The 19,156-nt window shown below is 42.4% G+C and overlaps 1 protein-coding gene across 1 annotated transcript in view; it reads left to right on the top strand.

Moving 5' to 3' along the window:
- LOC135545942 (protocadherin Fat 4-like) overlaps positions 1 to 19,156 on the top strand; it is a 98,720-nt gene that overhangs the window by 60,278 nt on the left and 19,286 nt on the right. The window contains exons 5-7 of the mRNA XM_064973943.1: positions 3,723 to 4,645; positions 5,419 to 5,593; positions 18,939 to 19,119. Coding sequence (XP_064830015.1) covers positions 3,723 to 4,645; positions 5,419 to 5,593; positions 18,939 to 19,119 — 1,279 coding nt within the window. The remainder of the gene's footprint in view (positions 1 to 3,722; positions 4,646 to 5,418; positions 5,594 to 18,938; positions 19,120 to 19,156) is intronic.

Raw genomic sequence — 19,156 nt, 5'->3', positions numbered from 1 at the left:
TTTCAAAGAACGTAACAGTATTTTCATTAGATTATGTTACTGTAGGTTATATGGAAAACTAAAAAACACTAAAAACACCACAATTCAAAGGTTAAATCAATCCATCACAAAGAAAATATAATTTAATTTTGGAAGGTCTTAAAGGGGCAGTGCAGTTAAAAACGTGACCCCCCCCCCCCCTTTTTTTTGGGATGATATTTCCTCTCTGAGGTCGAAATAACACTCTGAAATTGTGAAAACTATGATAATGCCCTTTTAGTGTAAAAGCTTTTTGGAGAGAAAAAAATGCCTTGGAATTTCATCCTGTTCAGGTGGAATGGAGTTTTTGTCCCACAGCAAAAACCACAATCTGATTATTCTGCATAGAGGTCCTAAAATGACGGATTATTATCTTTCCTAATTCTATGTTTTTCTTACCAATGACCAGTCATATCTTTTATTTCCATGTGTATTCTGCTTTGAATGGGTAAAGGGGGGTAGGCCCTAGAGTCTAGACAATTCTATCTGGGCTGTGTATGTCAATATATTTACAATTGTATCAACACGCCCACACGATCAAACGGAGTATTTCAATGGCTAAGGAAGCTTGGGGAAATAAATGATAAAAAATATATTTGTTATTTTCATGAGCAGTTATGATTTAAACATACAAAGACTGCATGGGGGCTTTGAGAAACATGGGAATAGGACATTTCAGAAGAACAGAGTAATGTAATCACTCTCAAATTCAAAGACTATGGACCATCCACTGTATCCAAATTCCGTTGTTAGGCTATACAGTGTTTGTTTACATTATTATTATTTATTTTTTGGAGAACATTGGAGTAAAACAAGTTTATATTTTGTGCTCTGATGGGGTACGACAGTTGATGTCAGCTCATGAGGCATTTATATGTTATCTTTTTCAAGAATCAATGGGGCACAAAAAAACAAATTTACAAGTTCAAAAATAGATGTAGCAACTGCTGACTGCCCCTTTAAGTTGAATTACATCACTAGTATTTTCTGACATATGCTCATGTGTGGAGCGCATGGAACAGCGGTAATTCTAGGAAATGATATTCTGAAATAGAGCTCACCTCTTGAATGTTGGCATTTGACACAGGTAAGTGTTTTAGGGATTGCAGAATCTGCTCTTTATTATGCTATTTAGACCTCAAAGAGTCTTACCTGCATTTAACTCTGCAGGAGGATTAGAAAAAGTGCATTTGTGGTGCTCTGTTTTCTGCCACTGTGTCAATTCCAAGCAGCGCCCTTCTCTTCATATACAATTTGACAATTGATAATATATATTTTATTTATTTATTTAACTTTGTTTATTCAGGGTAGCCCAATTGAGACCAGGGTCTCTTTGTCAGTAGTGCCCTGAGAACAAACCATTGACAAATTGTCACCCATCAGACAATTGTTAATGTATTATTGGGCTCTATTCAATCCACATAGCGGATGTTCAGCGTTACAGCGTGATGATTGACATTTGAAGGCAATGGGTCCCGCTTTAGTGGAGACTGCATTCACGATGAACACAATGTGGGCGGCAAGTAGCCTAGTGGTTAGAGCGTTGGACTGGTAACCAAAAGGTTGGAAGATCGAATCCCTGAGCTGACATGGTAAAAATCTGTCATTCTGCCCCTGAACAAGGCAGTTAACCCACTGCTCCCAGGCCATCAAGAATTTGTTCTTCACTGACTTGCCTAGTTAAATAAAATCAGAATATGTCAACACAATCTGACTTTCCCTTCAAATTGAAATCCTACAGATTAATACAGATTAAATAGAGCCTCTTTCCTTTATGCTTACTAATATTATATATGTGAAACAGGTGTCGATATAGTTTAGGTTTAGTTTCGATGGGCCATCAGCTGTGCAGGCGTACTGCCCGGTGAATGACTGGTGTTGAATGAGGGGCAGAAAACAATGACCTGTCCTCTAAAAACTGCACGATGTTAAGATTCTAAGAAGGACCGTGCGTTATCTAGACGTATTTATGAAAAGTCAAGGGCGGAGGGGAGCGTGACTTGAAATGGCAGAGTAATTAAAAATGTAAATGAGTTTTGTGTCTCGGCATTTGTAATGTTCACATGGTTTTCCAGCATGTTGGTCATTGTAGCTGTGTGTTACAACATTTTGCGGATGCAATTTCATCCACTCTAGGGGGAAATATATAAACCAACATTGCATATACAGTACTATGCAAGGTCCGCAACTCTCTTTGCATGACATCAACACCTGTAATGATAATGCTGTGATGATAAGGCAGTTCACTAAACAAAATCTTCGCCATACATTTATTTCACATCTTTATTTCCTGTCACATTAGAATCACATTGTGAAATATGGTTCATTAGGCCTATAAGTGGCTTGAGGTATTCGTCCATTTCAGGTGGTTACGGTTAGGCTGCTTCATGCCATTATAACAGCCCTTACCGTCCCTCTCCGACTGCAATTACCGCTCCAACCAGACCAGGCCTAATGTGGTTACTGTAACCCACATTCCTGGGGCAGAAGTCTGTCTTGTTTTTTCCCAACGTCAGGCTTCCTCTATTCCACTGTCCACTCGCTCTCATTGACCCTCACTTTTGATTGTCAGTGTTTTCTCAATGTTCTCTCTGTGTTATCAGCACCACTAAACGTCATTGTTAGCACTTCCTGAAGTTCCTCCATCCTTGACCCCCTGTAGACGTGGTTGTAAACTGGGGACTTGGCCTTTTGATAAGGGATTGCTTGTGTACAGTAAACTCAGCTGGAGTGTGGGAAGGTGCCAGGCCGCTCTCCACATGAATACCCCAATGACTTGAATTACAGCCGCTCAATTTAAGTTCAGTTTTCCCCGGCTCCAGGGGAGGACTGAGGATTAGACTAGATTTCAAGGTCTGATAGTTTGCATTTGTGCAGTTACTGTAGTTAATGATGTAATTGAAATGAATGTTTTGATTGTGAGGAAAATCTGAAATTATAGAATGCGGCGAGCTTTCAGTTAAAGGGGATGATTTTTAGTTGCTGTGCTGTGTCTTACGCTGCATAAAAGCATTGTCTGTTTGAAGGAAGAAAGTGGAAGGCTGCTGAGCTGTAGTTGTTTGTGTGAAGACAATTTGTGGAAATGCATGGCGATAAGCAATTATAAACTGGGTGGTTCGAGCCCGGAATGCTGGTTGGCTGACAGCCGTGGTAGATCAAGCCTTATACCATGGTTATGACAAAATATTTTTACTGCTCAAATTACGTTGGTTACCAGTTTATAATAGCAATAAGGCACCTCGGGTGTTTGTGGTATATGGGCAATATACCACGACTAAGGGCTGTATGCAGGCACTCCGTGATGCGTCGTGCTTAAGGAACAGTCCCTTAGCTGTGGAATATTGGCCATATACCACACCCCCTTATTGATTATTGCTTAAATATACAATTCTAATCCAGACATACAGTATGTAACAGTCCTATCTAAGCCACCCAATATCAGTAGATGCCATTTAAAATCTTCTAGGAACAGCGCAGTATATCACGTGACATGTTCTTGGGTCTATTTTAAAATAGTCTAATCCCACGTTTTCCAGATGAATACTTTGTCTTGAAACACAAGGGTCCATTATACTGTAACAACCCCCCTACCATCAAAAACAGCTGAAGCAAGCACTCAAAGCTTCTTCAGAACTTCACATTTTCTAGTACAAGTAACTTCAAGATCACTGACTCAAAATCAATTGCTATTGCTTGCCTTCCAGGTCCGAATGCCCAGCTACTCTACACCATTGCATCAGGAGATCCTCAGGGCCAGTTTGACGTCACCAAGGCGGGGGTACTCCAGACCAGAAAGGCCTTGGACCGGGAGGCCCAGTCCTTCTACAACCTGGTGGTTACTGTCCATGATCTGGCCCTCGCCCCCATGACCCGCTTCACCAGCACAGCCCAGGTGTCCATCATCCTGCTTGACGTCAACGACTGCCCGCCAACCTTCACCTCACAGAAGAGGACCTATATCCAGGAGAATACTCCAGTCGACACGGTGGTCTTCACAGCCCATGCCATCGATGCAGACAGCGGGCCCAACAGCTACGTGGAGTACTCCCTGAAAAGCCCCTTTGGGAATACGTTCAGCATAGGAACTATCGATGGAGACGTGAGGCTGGTGGGCGAACTGGACCGGGAGGAGATGTCCAATTATACGCTGACGGTGGTAGCCACGGATAAGGGCGAGCCGCCGATGTCTTCAGCCATGGATGTGACAATGCTGGTGCTGGACGTTAACGATAATACGCCCAGTTTCTCCCAGAACATCTACGACATCGAGATCGAGGAGAACATGCTGACGGGCACCGACGTCATCCAGGTGTTTGCCAGCGACGCTGATGATGGAACCAACGGGCAGATCCGCTTTTCCATTGCTGGTGGAAACACCAACTCAAATTTCCGTATTGATTCTGTCACCGGGGTGATCTCGGTGGCCAAGCAGCTGGACCGCGAGGTGCAGTCATCTTATTCATTGGTGGTCCAGGCGGCCGACCGCGGAAGCAGCCCAAGGGTGGACCGCTCCACGGTCAACATCGTGCTGTTGGATATGAACGACTGCCCGCCGGTGTTCGAGCTCTCTCCTTACTCTGTGAGCGTTCAGGAGAATGTGGGGACTCTCCCCAGGAACATACTACAGGTCAGTGTGGTCTTTCACTTTCAGTCAACCATTCTAAACTGTTATGGTTAAACGTTATTCACATTTCTGGACTGGACTTTTGAGCCATAAACAAAGCACTAATTGATATGCCAGGCCTAAGACCTTCAATGAGCTAATGGCTTAACTACATTTGTAGGAATATTAACCCAATAAGTATGTGTATGGTATCCATTTACAAAAACATCAAGCATGGTGGTCCTGTTCTTGCGGATTAAATAAATGATATATGATACCAATCAGTTTTCTTGTTTCACTCTTTTGAGATAAAAAATAATTGCTTAAGAAAATATCATTGGTATATGAAATTGTACAGACTTAACCTGTTGGACCCATTACGATCTAAAAACCAAATTGAACTAAATGAGTTCTCGAAACAACCTGTCTCCACTTCAGTGAGCAGCCACAAAAAAAATGAAGTGTAGTTTGCCTGTATACTGTACAGTACCTACGAGGAAATGAGTCTGCAGCTATGTGGGAACAGCTCCAGTGGGGTGGGTCGCCACCCAAGAACACATCCCTGTGCCAACCTGGCTGTGGCCCTCTATCTGTGCCCCAGCAGGCAGCGCCCATACTGCGCTGGCACTCACAAATGAGTCTTTTCAGTCTCAAGATTTATGCCCAACCTCGCAGCAATAGGAGCGTGGGGTTGGGAAAGACCAATATCAGATTTGAATGGTCCCATTTTGTCAGGCAGTATTAGGTATTGTCATATTTTTTGGGAATCTCTGAAATAGTGTCTATTTTTACTCTAGGTTATGGCGAGGGATGATGACCTGGGTTCCAATGGCCAGCTGAATTACATGCTGAGCGGTGGGAACGAGGAAGGAGCCTTTAGTCTGTCGTCCAATGGTCAGCTGATCCTCACCCAGACCCTGGACCGCGAGGCGCAGGGAAAATACACCCTCGTCATCACGGCAACCGACTCGGGTAAGAACACAGCAGAGAAACCTGTGAGGGGAGGTCAAAGCAAAATCCTCATGAAATGTGTCTAGTAACAAGACAAGACAACATGAAGATGGATAGCGGCTGCAATGTTTTATTACGTCTCATTGGTGTTCTGAAGTATGGCGCTCCTGTGCAAATGCATACCATATTCAACATGTTAGTGTCTATCATCTCCTTGAAAAGGGAGCATATATCTGGCGAAGGATGAGCGCTCCTCTTTAGGATCCATCTGTGTTGCATCACATGGTCATAGAGCAAAATATCCTGACATAGAACACATACCTGAACAGTCTGGATTTCACACTAGAAGCTACGCATTGTTTTTTTCCCCCCAGAGTAAATTCATCTAAACATGCATTCTTTCAGGCTTTTTATGTACGCTGAGTGCACAAAACATTAGGAACACCTACTCTTTCCATGACTTAAACTGACCAGGAGAATCCAGGTGAAAGTTATGATCCCTTATTGATGACGCTTGTTTAATTTACTTCAATCGGTGTAGATGAAGGGGAGGCGACGGGTTAAAGAAGGATTTTTAATTGAGACATGGATTGTGTAGGTGCCATTCAGAGGGTGAATGGGCAAAGCAAAAATATATATATACAGTGGGGCAAAAAGGTATTTAGTCAGCCACCAATTGTGCAAGTTCTCCCACTTAAAAGGATGAGAGAGGCCTGTAATTTTCATCATAGGTACACTTCAACTATGACAGACAAAATTAGAAAAAAAAATCCAGAAAATCCCAAACTGTTTGACAGTTTCCTGTGTGTATCAAGAATGGTCCACCACCCAAAGGACATTCAGCCAACTTGACACAACTGTGGAGTCCACATGGGCCAGAATCCTTATGGAACGCTTTCGACACCTTATAGAGACCATGCTCCGACGAAATGAGTCTGTTCTGAAGGCAAAAGGACTGGGGTGTGATCCTAATGTTTGGTAGACTCAGTGTATATCCTGCATTTGACAGAATAGGGCCCTTCTCTGTTTGTTTGGATACGGTGGTGGAGCTTGTTTTATCCAGATAATAGGTCAGGTTGTCATTCCATAGAGGTCAGTAAATGTGCAGTTAAGTTGGTACATGTGTATCCTTGTTGGAGCCAAATCACATGGTATGGTTAGTTAAGCATATGTTTCTTTGGGCTACTCTGGCATGGTCATCATGGTCAAAGGGTTGTTCTGTTTCATCCCTGGACTGACCATGTGACCAGCAGAAATGCTGGATATTTTTGACTTGGTGTAGACTTTGGTGAGTAATTAAGGTTGAGATTCACTCTCTGTACTCCGCGATAATATGCGTGTATTGGGATATTGGATTATAATAAGGGGCTTTCCTGATTGCAAGGTCTGAAATATATATGGTGTCAGACCTGGGTGGCATCTTGCCCTCATGGTTGTTTTGGAAGTGACAAGGGCTTAAAAGCACAATCTGTACCTTTCATCTCCAGTCAAAATGGTCAAAGTCACGAAATGTAACACAACCTTGCTGATTTTATTTTATTTGTGACTTACTCTAAAATTCAGAGACATTGAATACTATGATTCAATTATAGACAATTCTAAATGAATTATGGCAATTATTGTGGTCCTTTTTGAATGCTCCACAAGATTCTATTACTCAACAAATCCAAAATATTTGATGGAACACTTTGGAAGTTTCCCCATGAAGAAAAAATTATGCATGAAGAGGGATTTGAGTAGAATATCAAAATATCGAAAAACCCATAATCATAGTGCAGTCTAAATTACCCTCACATTTTTGAGGCCGAGACACGGAGGGAAATTGTTATCCCATTTACTATCTGGCAGGACATCTTTAAGGTACAGTACATGTTGAAGACTTTATCCCATGTTATCACTGTCAAGTACAGCTCATTTTAACTCTTTCTTTACTGCAAGAAAAGGAAAAAGTTTTTTAAAAAGTAAATACTTAAGTCGTTTTTTAAAGTTTTTTTGTTATTGCACATTTCAGAGCTAGCCTTCTTGTCAAATCAATGATGTCTTTGGGTGACACACAGTAGGACTAATAATAGTTGTGTCGTTGAAATATGGTTGATATGGATCATGGATCATGGAATGAATTCCACTTATTTGGAAGGGGTTGTGTTGCTGCTCTATCCTGTGGCTGCCACTGTTCCAGGGCCTGTCTGAGCGTTTCGACAAAGGTAAACTCGTTAACCAGTGGCTGAGTGGAGTTTCAGGCCTGACTCTGTTGAGTGAAATCTGTCATGAAATGGATGGAAACAAAAGAGCTCTCTGGTCCTGGTTCTCATAATGGTTCCTGGCTGGGGAGCAGGGAGTTTGGCACGCTCCTGTCATTATTTGGAAATCTGCGCTCCGGCATGAAATGTGGCACAAATACAAGCTGCATAAAGGTGTTTTACAAGGAGGCTTGTTGAAGGGAAACTTGAAGATCAGATCCGCTTGCAGTGGAAAGTTGTTGGCATAATTTCTGAGGGAAAAGTGTGACCAAAAAAAGAGAGATAATAGAACTGTTGAGTTTCAGGCAACTGTAATAGCTATATGGGGCAAACATCTGGGATCAACTGAAGGAAAATCCGATTTGTAACCCACTGTCTACCAACATACCTGTACAAGTAATTCCCCCACATAGAAGGCTGTAGGACAATAGAAAATCGTAAAAAGGAGGTACACACGAGACACGTGTACACACTCACCAAAAAAAATGAACATTTACTGTATGACATGTTGGCCTTGTGCATGCATCGTGAACTGTCATAGCATTGCTTCTCACAAAAAATATTTTAGAAAGCCATATGTTTACAGTGCAGTACGTATATTAACTCTGCAGATGTTAAACATCTCCTAAAGTAATTTGCATCAAACTATAGCTGTGTCGTCTGCGGGGTTGGATGCTAGCATTTTCTAACCATCGATATAACGGGAATGTGTTTTCAGAAAATATTCACACCCCTTGACTTTTTCCACATTTTGTTGTTGCAAAGTGGGATTTAATGGATTTAATTGTCACTTTTTGTCAACGATCTACACAAAATACTCTGGAATGTGAACGTGGAAGAAAAATTCGAACATTTGTAAAAAAAAAAAAGATTTTTAAAAGTTGTATGAAAAAAATCATGTTTGAATCACCTCTGGCAGCGATTACAGCTGTGAGTCTTTCTGGTTAAGTCTCTAAGAGCTTTCCATACCTGAATTGTGCAACATTTGCCCATTTTTATTATTTTCAAAATCCTTCAAGCTAAGTGAAATTGGTTGTTGATCATTGCCAGACAACCATTTTCAGGTCTTGCCACAGATTTATGTCAAAACTGTAACTCGGCCACTCTGGAACATTTAGTGTCTTCTTGATCCAGTGTAGATTTGCCTTTTAGTTTATTGCCCTGCTGAAAGGTGAATTCATCTCCCAGTGTCTGGTGGAAAGCAAATTGAACCAGATTTTCCTCTCAGATTTTGCCAGTGCTCAGCTCCATTCTGTTTCTTTTTATCCTGTAAAACTTCCCAGTCATTAACAATTACAACCATACCCATAACATGATGCAGTCACCACTATGCAATGGAGACTGGTAATCAGTAATGTGTTGTATTGGATTTGCCCCAAACGTACCACTTTATATTCAGGACAAAAAGTGAATTGCTTTGACACATTTTTTGAAGTATTAATTAAGTGCCTTGTTGCAGACAGGATCCATGTTTTGGAATATTTGTATTCTGTACAGGCTTCCTTCTTTTCACTCCGTCAATTGTATTGTGGTGTAAGTACAATATTGTATTGATACACCATACAAAGTATAATTAATAACTTCACCATGCTCAAAGGGAAACTCAGTGTCTTTTTTTTCTTCCCCCATCTACCAATAAGTGCCCTTCTTTGGAAACCTCCCTGGTCTTTGTGGTTGAATCTGGGTTTGAAATTCACTGCTCGACTGAGGGATCTTGAAAATAATTGTATGTGAGGTATAGGTGTTGATGTACCCATTCTAAAATATTGTGAGTCAGTGCAACTTATAATGTGACTTGTTAAGCACATTTTTACTTAGTCTTGCCCGTTTGTACTTAGCCTTGTCATAACAAAGGGGTTGAATACTTGTTGACGGAGTCTTAATTCATTTGTAAACATTTCCAAAAACACAATTCCACTTTTGACATTATGTGGTGTTGTGTGTAGGCTAGTGACAAACCATCTCAATTTAATACATTTTACATTCAGGCTGTAACCCCACAAAATGTGGAAAAAGTCGAGGGGCGTGAATACTTTCTGAAGGCACTGTACATGCATTCATTTAGGCTGTCCATCGAGCCATGCTCCTTTATGAATGCTTATAGCAATAATTATAATGCCCATTAGACTATCCCCTTTGTGTAACGCTGTATGACGTTGGAAGTTAGCTAGTTGTGCTCACCCTCATTCTCAAGAATATCTCCATTGCCTTGAGGACAAGCTGTCAGTGGGGGCAACAGTGCTAGGAGTTGGACTAGTCTAGTGCATGCGCGTGTGGTAAAACGTCCCCGGAGGAACATTGACATGCACGACGTTTGGTCCCGTTTATTAAAGAGGCACAGTAAATCCCCCTGCCCATGCCTGTGGTGGCGGTTACCGTCGCATAGAGATCCCCTCTTTCACATCTCGCCATTAGGGCCGAAGTGTTTTTACTTTCTCCTTTTCAGGGCTAAAGGACGCCTTAGTAGATAAAGGATTGTAATGGCCATCCCATTTGAAGACAGGATCTTTTATGTTGTTCAATGGCTTCTCATGAATCTGGTCTGTACATTTTCTTAGGTTTCTATACTATGTCCCAGCATAGGATTCATCCATTAGGAATGAGCGGTCTGGTCGTCTTAAAAATGATCTCCATCTTGGAATTATTTCTAGATCCTTTTTTAAAAATGTTTTTTTTTTTAAATGTTTTGGGGAAATATCTCTCACCTATGTCCTTACCTAGCTTGACCGCATTATTGTTTAGCTCCTTAGACTGATTTCAACAAAAAGTGAAGCTGACAAAGTCTTGAGAATGACTGATAAGTAATAGGTGTTGTAAAAGCTTAGCAGGGACCTTGCCAAATCACTGTCTAAATCTTGCCACAATAAATCTTTAATGGGACCATTTCTGAAGTCCTCAGCCATGCAGACTAGTGGCAACACAAGACGAGGCCAAATAAAACATCAGCCCCCCCAAATGAACTTTAACAGACCTGTAACATTCTATATCAACTCTTAAAAACCAGCGCAGTAATAATGTGGAGGAGCTTTTTCCCTATGCCTCTTTTTCCAATCATGGTTTATGGTCCGCTTAACAATTTCTGGAACTTAATGTTTGTGCAAAATAGCTTTCGTGTCTGATAAGAGTTAAAGAGATGGTGTGGGTTGAATAATTTGTGCTCTGCGGCAGCCAGGAGATCCATGTTTTAAAAACTCTGGCTCTCTGTGACCCTGAGCAGGTCTTTTCAACCGTGATCACAGTTTGTGTTATGTGGTCTAAGAAAATATCCCAATGCCCCAGGGCAATGATTGGGGATATTGCCCTGTGTAGAGTGCCGTCATTCGGATGAGACGTTAAACGGTTGTCCTGACACTCTGGTCACTTACCATCCCATGGCACTTGTCGTAAGACTCCAGTGTCCTGGCTAAATTTCCAATCTGGCCCTCATACCATCATGGCCACCTAATCATTCTCAGCTTCCAATTGGCTTCATTCATTTCATCTCCCCTTCTCTCCCCTGTAACTATTCCCCAGGTCTTTGCTGTAAATGAGAATGTGTTCTCAGTCAACTTACTGGTAAATTTAAGGGTAAAAATAAAGAATCAGTTAATCCCAAATGAGCAATTAGCTGCCAAAATAATGCATTGGCATACAATTTATGCCAATAGGCATTAGAAATTAGTGGCATAGACAGATCTTTTACAGTTGTTGTCACTCTTTTTGACTTTTGGAAACAACAGTCATTGTCATTTGCACTAAGATGCATTGGTAAGGTTGTGTTACAATAGAATGGGGGGGAACTCTGTACGGGCTTACTGGTCGACAGCAAACACTAAACATGTTATGGTAATAACAGCACAAAAGGAAAATCACTTCATAAACTCTTAGTATGTGCCCTGCAGTAGTAGAAAATGGCAGTTTGTCTGTGAATGGACTTTTCTTCTCTGTCTGTCTGTCTGTCTGTCTGTCTGTCTGTCTGTCTGTCTGTCTGTCTGTCTGTCTGTCTGTCTGTCTGTCTGTCTGTCTGTCTGTCTGTCTGTGTATTTTGCACATTCTAAGGGTAACCTCTCAATTCACTTTTGACAAAAGAATACAGGATAAAGACATGTCAACTGTACAACTCATTGGTTTCAAGGTACCTTTTTTGAGAGAGACAGACATACAGACAGAGAGACAGACAGAGAGACAGACAGACAGACAGACAGACAGACAGACAGACAGACAGACAGACAGACAGACAGACAGACAGACAGACAGACAGACAGACAGACAGACAGACAGACAGACAGACAGACAGACAGACAGACAGACAGACAGACAGACAGACAGACAGACAGACAGACAGACAGACAGACAGACAGACAGACAGACAGACAGACAGACAGACAGACAGACAGACAGACAGACAGACAGACAGACAGACAGACAGACAGACAGACAGACAGACAGACAGACAGACAGACAGACAGACAGACAGACAGACAGACAGACAGACAGACAGACAGACAGACAGACAGACAGACAGACAGACAGACAGACACCAAACCCTATCCATAACATATGGGGAACAGTATGTCAAACCTTTCAGACACGGCACTCCATAAATAATTGGAAAGTTCTATAACATTTTAGATATAATTTGATGAATACATCTGAGATTGAAATTGGGTTTTTGAAACAGGGAGTGGCATGTTCTGTTGTTTTATAGCTGGGAATAGCCTTTTAATATTCTCTCACTCATTATCTGTGAGAAAAATCCCTGTTTACTTTGTTACGTCTGGCAAACGCAGCGGTGGGATAGCTCACAACCTACACACACAGCCTCACCATCCCCATTCAGGAGTGTTGGAGCGGGCGCATTAAAAGGAGCTTTGTCGCAAAGCAACAGGTTCTCAGAAGGAGAAAAATGTCAATTTTGGGGCGAGATGGCGGCCAATTCACTGTGAGTAATGATGTGTTTTATTTACGCTGTCCCAAAAGAACACAATCTAGCTGCAGTCCATAAAGCGTAATTAACCATTTAGCCTTAAGCTCCCAGCTACAGATGGCTGTCTCATAAATTTACACATTCATCCATCTTCCTAAGTCAACCTGTCCGGGAACTTCCAACTTTAATGAACCCAAGAGTTTGGACAACGATGCTATTCTTCTGATGAAGTGTTCAACAATAGATCACTGGATGATATTGAAGGAAGAGATTATCCCCAGTGCCAGTAAGACATCCAAAACCTCTCTCTTACCACAGCTCAGACTGACCAATCCCTGGAGGTTACAACACTTCTCAGGGTGTTGCAGCCATTTCCTCCAAGTCAACCCCCTGCACAGATCTCCATGTGTGGCATATGCTCTCCCACCATCTTCAGATAGTTTAATTGTAATTACCTATGTATTTTGTACCCCCTCCAGCCCCGAAAGTATGGCCCATGCCACCTTTTCCAGGGCTAATGTGATTTGTCCACTGGTAATGTACACTAATAAGGTGCTTAGACTCGGCCATATGTTTATGCTAGACATTGCTTACAGGGGAGGGCTTATGGCCGGCTTACAAGGAAAACTGTCTGTGTGTGTTTAAGGCCGAGCAAGCTGAGCAGATGGAACACAGCACTCCCAGTGAGTCTTCGGAGCTTGTTATTTTGAACGCTGACACCTCGGGTTATTTAGGGTTCTCCCATTCGCTCATTTGACCCCACCAATAACAGACCTTTAAGGAGCCCAGGCTCAAATGGAATAATTGCATATTAGGGAGGACCTGAACATCGTTCTTCTCATGACCATTAGGTATAATTTCGAAATATCAAATAGACAGTTATGTTTGGTCTCAGCTGCCCACATTTTGTCAGTGAACAAAGCCTAGGGGAGTATGCTTTACGCTTAAATGGTATTGCTTTTTTGATTGAATTAAAGGGGTGAGGAATCCTCATACTGCGCTTGTGCTTAAGGAATTTAGCTGAGGTGTCGTGTTTCTGCGTGTGAAATGGGCCATAATGACGCAACGTCTCGATCTTTTGTTTTTGTTTTCTCCCGTACTCTAATGGCATCTACAAGGTTATCTGAATATCATCAGTCTGAATTCTTCCGTTGGAAACTAAAGAGTTAACTGTGGAGACAAGTCTCTCGTCAGGACTTAGCTTGGGTTCATCGTGTCTCAACACTATTGCAGAGCTTGCTGACTCCACTACGAGTCTCAGGGGGCAATCTTTGTCTTGGAAACACGGTACCACGAGATGAAATATTTTCTTTACTGATTGAAAGAGCACATTTCTTGGGTCCAAACACCATTTCCTCATGCTGTAATCTTCAAGACATATTTTGATTAAATATATACACTTTGAGCCAGTCAGCGCTTGCTGGCAAAACATTTTGTAATCACAGCAAAGTCCCCCATGTAGCATATACATTGTATCGCTATGTTGTTGATATGTCCCAGTGTGACGTAAATACTCATGTATGAAAGTGTAATCATCAGGACAGGGGCACGTCGGGTCAGAGCAGTTTGTTTTCCTACACAACCTAAGATGAACCCCTATAGAAGATTATGCTAACGAGTCAAACTCGATTCAAATAGAGCAGAAGTGGTGTCAGATGGCATTATCTGGTACCTTATCAGGCACCTTTCCAACTGCTCAAGCGTACCCATGGTTCCTGAAGCTCAATTTCAGCCATGTTTAATTTTTCAAAATTAATTTCTTTTAGTCAAGACATTTTTGGGATCATGTCTACCGAAACAGTGTGTTCCTCTAACTATGCACCATGTGATAGATTATCAAGCCTTTTTTCCCCCAGTGGATGTAATGAAGTTAGGGCCTACCCTGGGGTATCACCGGAGATGGCAGGAAAAAACATGTTGCGGTTTCATACGAACTCGTAAATAGTGTCAAATACACAGAACTGCTGGTGCAGCAGGATGAAAGAGCTTTCTGGGAACACATTTTGCCTATGGAAACAATACTTTTGAACCACAATGCATGGCAGCACAACCGGTTCTGCAGACGTCCCGGTGATACTTTCCACCGGCTTTCTTTCCATGGAACAATGATTGCATTTGTCATGTGACCGGTGGGCGAGACAAGGTTTGCTTACAGCCAAACCTGCTGTATGCCTAGCTCTGTCATATCTCTCCTGCCATTGGTCACAAGTGGTGGTAACGTTTGCCATACAAGTCAGCTGAAAAGAAATCATTGACCTTTACACGCTTAATGGAGTGCGATTGCCATTTGAGATTGAGATTGAGATTTGGGTGAGATGCTGATATTTTCAACGACAATAATGTTGGGGTGAAAGAGCTTTCCTTTGAAACTGCATAACCTTCTCGCTGTTTCATTCGGCAGTCACAGTCAAACTAAAGGAGTCCAATTATTAACTTGCCTTGTTACCAAATATGGGTGAGAATTAGGAATTTAGCGTTGTAAGTATTGGTGTGGGTGATATCTATGGTCTCTTCCTCCCCTGATTCAATGTCACATAAGCAGTCATGGAACGTTTCCTCCTCACCAAAACTATGCATAATCACCATTATTTGCGTACATGTGCATACCGGCGAAGATATTGTATTCCATGATGACTGAATCTGTGAGCCCACAGAATGTAACGAGAGAGATTTAGAACTATGTACACATTTTGACAGCAGATCCAAGAAACAGCTGCTCTTGTTATGTGATCGCAATGATCCCCGGGAGGTTAAGAAGCAGACTCTGGAGAGAGTAAGATGGTGTGAGACTGATCCACACAGAAAGATGTGGAAAATGCCTTCGTTTGAACCCTGGCTGTCAACAAGGGTGAGTTCAGTGCAGTGTCAGGGTCAGAGAGAGGAGTGTTTCATGGGGTTTAAGGCAGGGGGGGGTGGGCTTCCTTCAGGCTTACCCACAGATTAGCTGGGGTAACAGAGTCTGTCCCTAGCGCCCAGCCCATGATGCGCTGGGCGCTTGGCATGGGGTCAAGGGTCACACAAGTGCAACGGCTGCTTCGGTTCTCCGGTGGCGGGGCGACAGGCCGAGTCTTTCTTCTCTCCCAAGCGAGTAAACAGGTTGTGACTTCACATCCTACCAAAAAAGTGAAAGGTTTGGACGGAGGCCAACAGTATCCCACCTAAAAAACAAAAACACGTTGCTCCAACCCCATTGTCTTCCGTTTTTTTCCCAAAAGGGGAACAATGCTATTGCACTGCAGTGGCTCCACTCTGACACTCAGGGGCCAATTCTATGTGCTGGGAAAACATGCACTCACCTTGGCTTCGGAGAACACGGTGTATTTCAACTGAACATGTCTGCATTGCACTACGTCTCCATAGGTTAAACAGATATCCACGCTTCACTCAGTTAGTGACTCGGAGACAAACACCAATTGGATTTAAAAGCCGTTAAATCAGTCGAGGAGCTGCAGACCAGAACATCCTTAGCCGGCGACGTTGCAGGGCTCTCGCAAGTTGTCTGTCAAACAGAGCTTGCCTGATAACATTGGCTCAGCGTTCGCTACCTTAAACTAATACAGATACTGTCTGACATGGAATGCTGCTGAATAACCTCCTTGATTAAGAGGATCAGTTGTAGAGTGACGGCCATTTGATCTGCTTCAATCAATCAAATTGTATTTGTCACATGCTATGTAAACAACAGGTGTTGACTAACAGTGAAATGCTTACTTATGGGTATTTTTCCAACAATTCGGAGTTGGAAATAAAGATTTAAAAAAATACCAAATACAAATTTAAATAGTGACACCAGGAATAATACACAGTGATTTAATGAATAACAATAACGAGTAAAACATTTTTATGGTTATATACAGGGAGTACCAGTACCGAGTCGATGTGCAGGGAAACAAGGTAATTGAGGCAACTATGTACATATAGGTAGGGGTAAAGTGTCTAGGCAACAGGATAGATAATCGACTGAGCTGTAGCAGCAATGTAAGTTGTGTGTGTGTGTGTGTGTGTGTGTGTGTGTGTGTGTGTGTGTGTGTGTGTGTGTGTGTGTGTTTAGCGTCAGTGTGCATGTGTGCACATGTTATCTGTGTGGGCTTATGTTGAGGTGTCAGTATAAGTATGTGTGAGTGGAGTCCAATGTATGAGAGTCAGTTTAAAAAAGGGTCAATGCAGGTAGTCCGGTTAGCCATTTGATTAGCTATTTAGCAGCCTTGTTTAGCAGTCTTAAGGCTTGGAGTTGGAAGCTGTTCAGGGACATGATGATTCAGGGCCTGGTGCATTGGCACCACTTGCCGTGCGGTAGCAGAGAGAACAGTCTATGGGCTTGGGTGGCTGGAGTCTTTGAAAACCATTTTGGGCCTGGTATAGAGGTCCTGAATGGCAGGGAGCTCGACTCCAGTGATTTACCGGGCCGTACTCACCACCCTCTGCTTCCATAACAACCCGCGAAAACAAATTGATGACTCATTCCTGTTAATCTCATCACGTTGTATGGCATTGGGTCCCGCGTCCTCATCACGATGTATGGCATTGGGTCCCGCGTCCTCATCACGTTGTATGGCAATCACATCGCACCGCTACTAGGCAGTTTGCTGACTCATATGTTTTGATACTGGTGCCACTGGTTATGTAATTGAATGAGGACAATCCAACTTAATGATATTTATAGTTATCAGTGTTCCATGCATTTCATTTGGGCCTGGGGGGGGGGGGTCTTAAAAAATCTATTGCCTTTGAATGAGCGAATATGTAAGCAAAGGCTGCCTTATTTTCTACTTTGAAACACCTTCCTTGAAATGATGCACAGAATGATCATAAATTACCTTGTCATATGTTCCTTTCAAAGTCTAAGGCCTATAGTTGGTAATAAATACAAAATTGTGAACATGGTCTACTTTTCTGAAGGGACAACAACGGATGACTCATCTTTGTAATGACTCAACAGTATAAAGATTAGAGCTTGTGGTTTCTGAGCCCGGTATTTTGGGATAAAACCTGTTTACTTTTTCCCTGTGTATGTATAATTTATTTTGTGCTGGAATGCATTTTTTGTTTGGGGCGTTGAACTATTTTAAGTGTGTTTGTGCTAACTGCTGTGCTAATCATTGCAGCTGGATGCATTAAGAATTGAGTTGAATCTGCAGGAATTAAATGCAAGTTCTGTCTTTGGAATTATTTGGAAAGGGTTGTTTCTCACAGGAAGGTTCTATGACAGCAGATATCACCCCACCGCTCATCCCTTTGTCATCCAAACGAGCAGATAAGTGTTAGTTATGCGGCAAAGAGCTTATGAGCACATGTTTTGAACGATCCTGATCTTTACAAATCAGGAGAGCCCTTCCTGGCTCTAAGGGATAAACTACATCTTGTCCCTCTGCGTGAGATCCTGGATTTTGATTATGTACAGGTTCCAGACCAAGAGAGATTATTCATGGTCACTTTTTCCAAATGTTTTTGATTATATTCTTATTAATCTGTGCCTCCGCATTTTATGCAAGGTTCAAGTATTTGATGCTATTAACAGCTGAATATACATCTGCATGTGAGCCGCGAATTCATTGGTAACACTTTAAATTAACGTGCTATCTAAAGAAGGGTTTGTGAAGTGGCACTTCAAGCCAGCAGATGTTTGGATCTTTTAGAATCTCTGCATTGGGGATTCATTTTCATCTGCTATTGATTTAAATCCATCCCTCAGGGCCCAGAGAGTCTTATTTCGTCACTCGCTTGGGGAAAGAACGGTTAGATTTCTGCTGAAAATAGCATTTTCTGTTCTCGAATTCCACAGAGTAACTCACCGAGTGCTGCTTGCCTCAAAATAGATACTAGTACCTCAGCAACCAGATTGAATCTATGATATGCAAGACCCCAGGAAGCACACGTTCTAAAGATTCTGTTTCAGAGTTATTGAACTCTTCTGACGTGTTTTGTGTTGATGTGGCAGTATGGCTCAGGAAGTCGGACTTGTGGTGACCGAAGACGTTTGCTGGATTAAATGCAGGGATCTCTTGCTTGAGTCCCTGAAAGGACATAAATTGCTTCAGCATGTAAATGATAAGCCAGCACAATAAGTCATCTCATATGGTACTTTGTTGGTCTGCACTTATCCCTTAGGTCTTTCAAATAAAGCTCTTGGTCTTTTGATATGCTCTCATTCCCTCATTCTTTTTCTCTCTCTCTCTCTCTCTCTCTCTCTCTCTCTCTCTCTCTCTCCTTTTATGACCAGGCTCTCCTCCCCTGAGTGGAACGGGTACGGTCACTGTCCTGGTAGATGACGTCAACGACAACGTCCCCGTGTTCACCTCGGCCACCTTCCACACCACCATCCCCGAGGACGCACCCACCGGCACCGACGTGCTCCTGGTCAACAGCTCCGACGCAGACGTGGGCCTCAACGGTGTTGTAAGGTACAGTCCCCCACCCCATTCCATCCCTAGGGTCATA

This window comes from Oncorhynchus masou, chromosome 9, assembly GCF_036934945.1.
Source record: "Oncorhynchus masou masou isolate Uvic2021 chromosome 9, UVic_Omas_1.1, whole genome shotgun sequence".
Lineage (NCBI taxonomy): Eukaryota > Metazoa > Chordata > Actinopteri > Salmoniformes > Salmonidae > Oncorhynchus > Oncorhynchus masou.
Note: the sequence above shows the minus strand (reverse complement) of the source record. Positions and strands in the feature narration are given on the sequence as shown.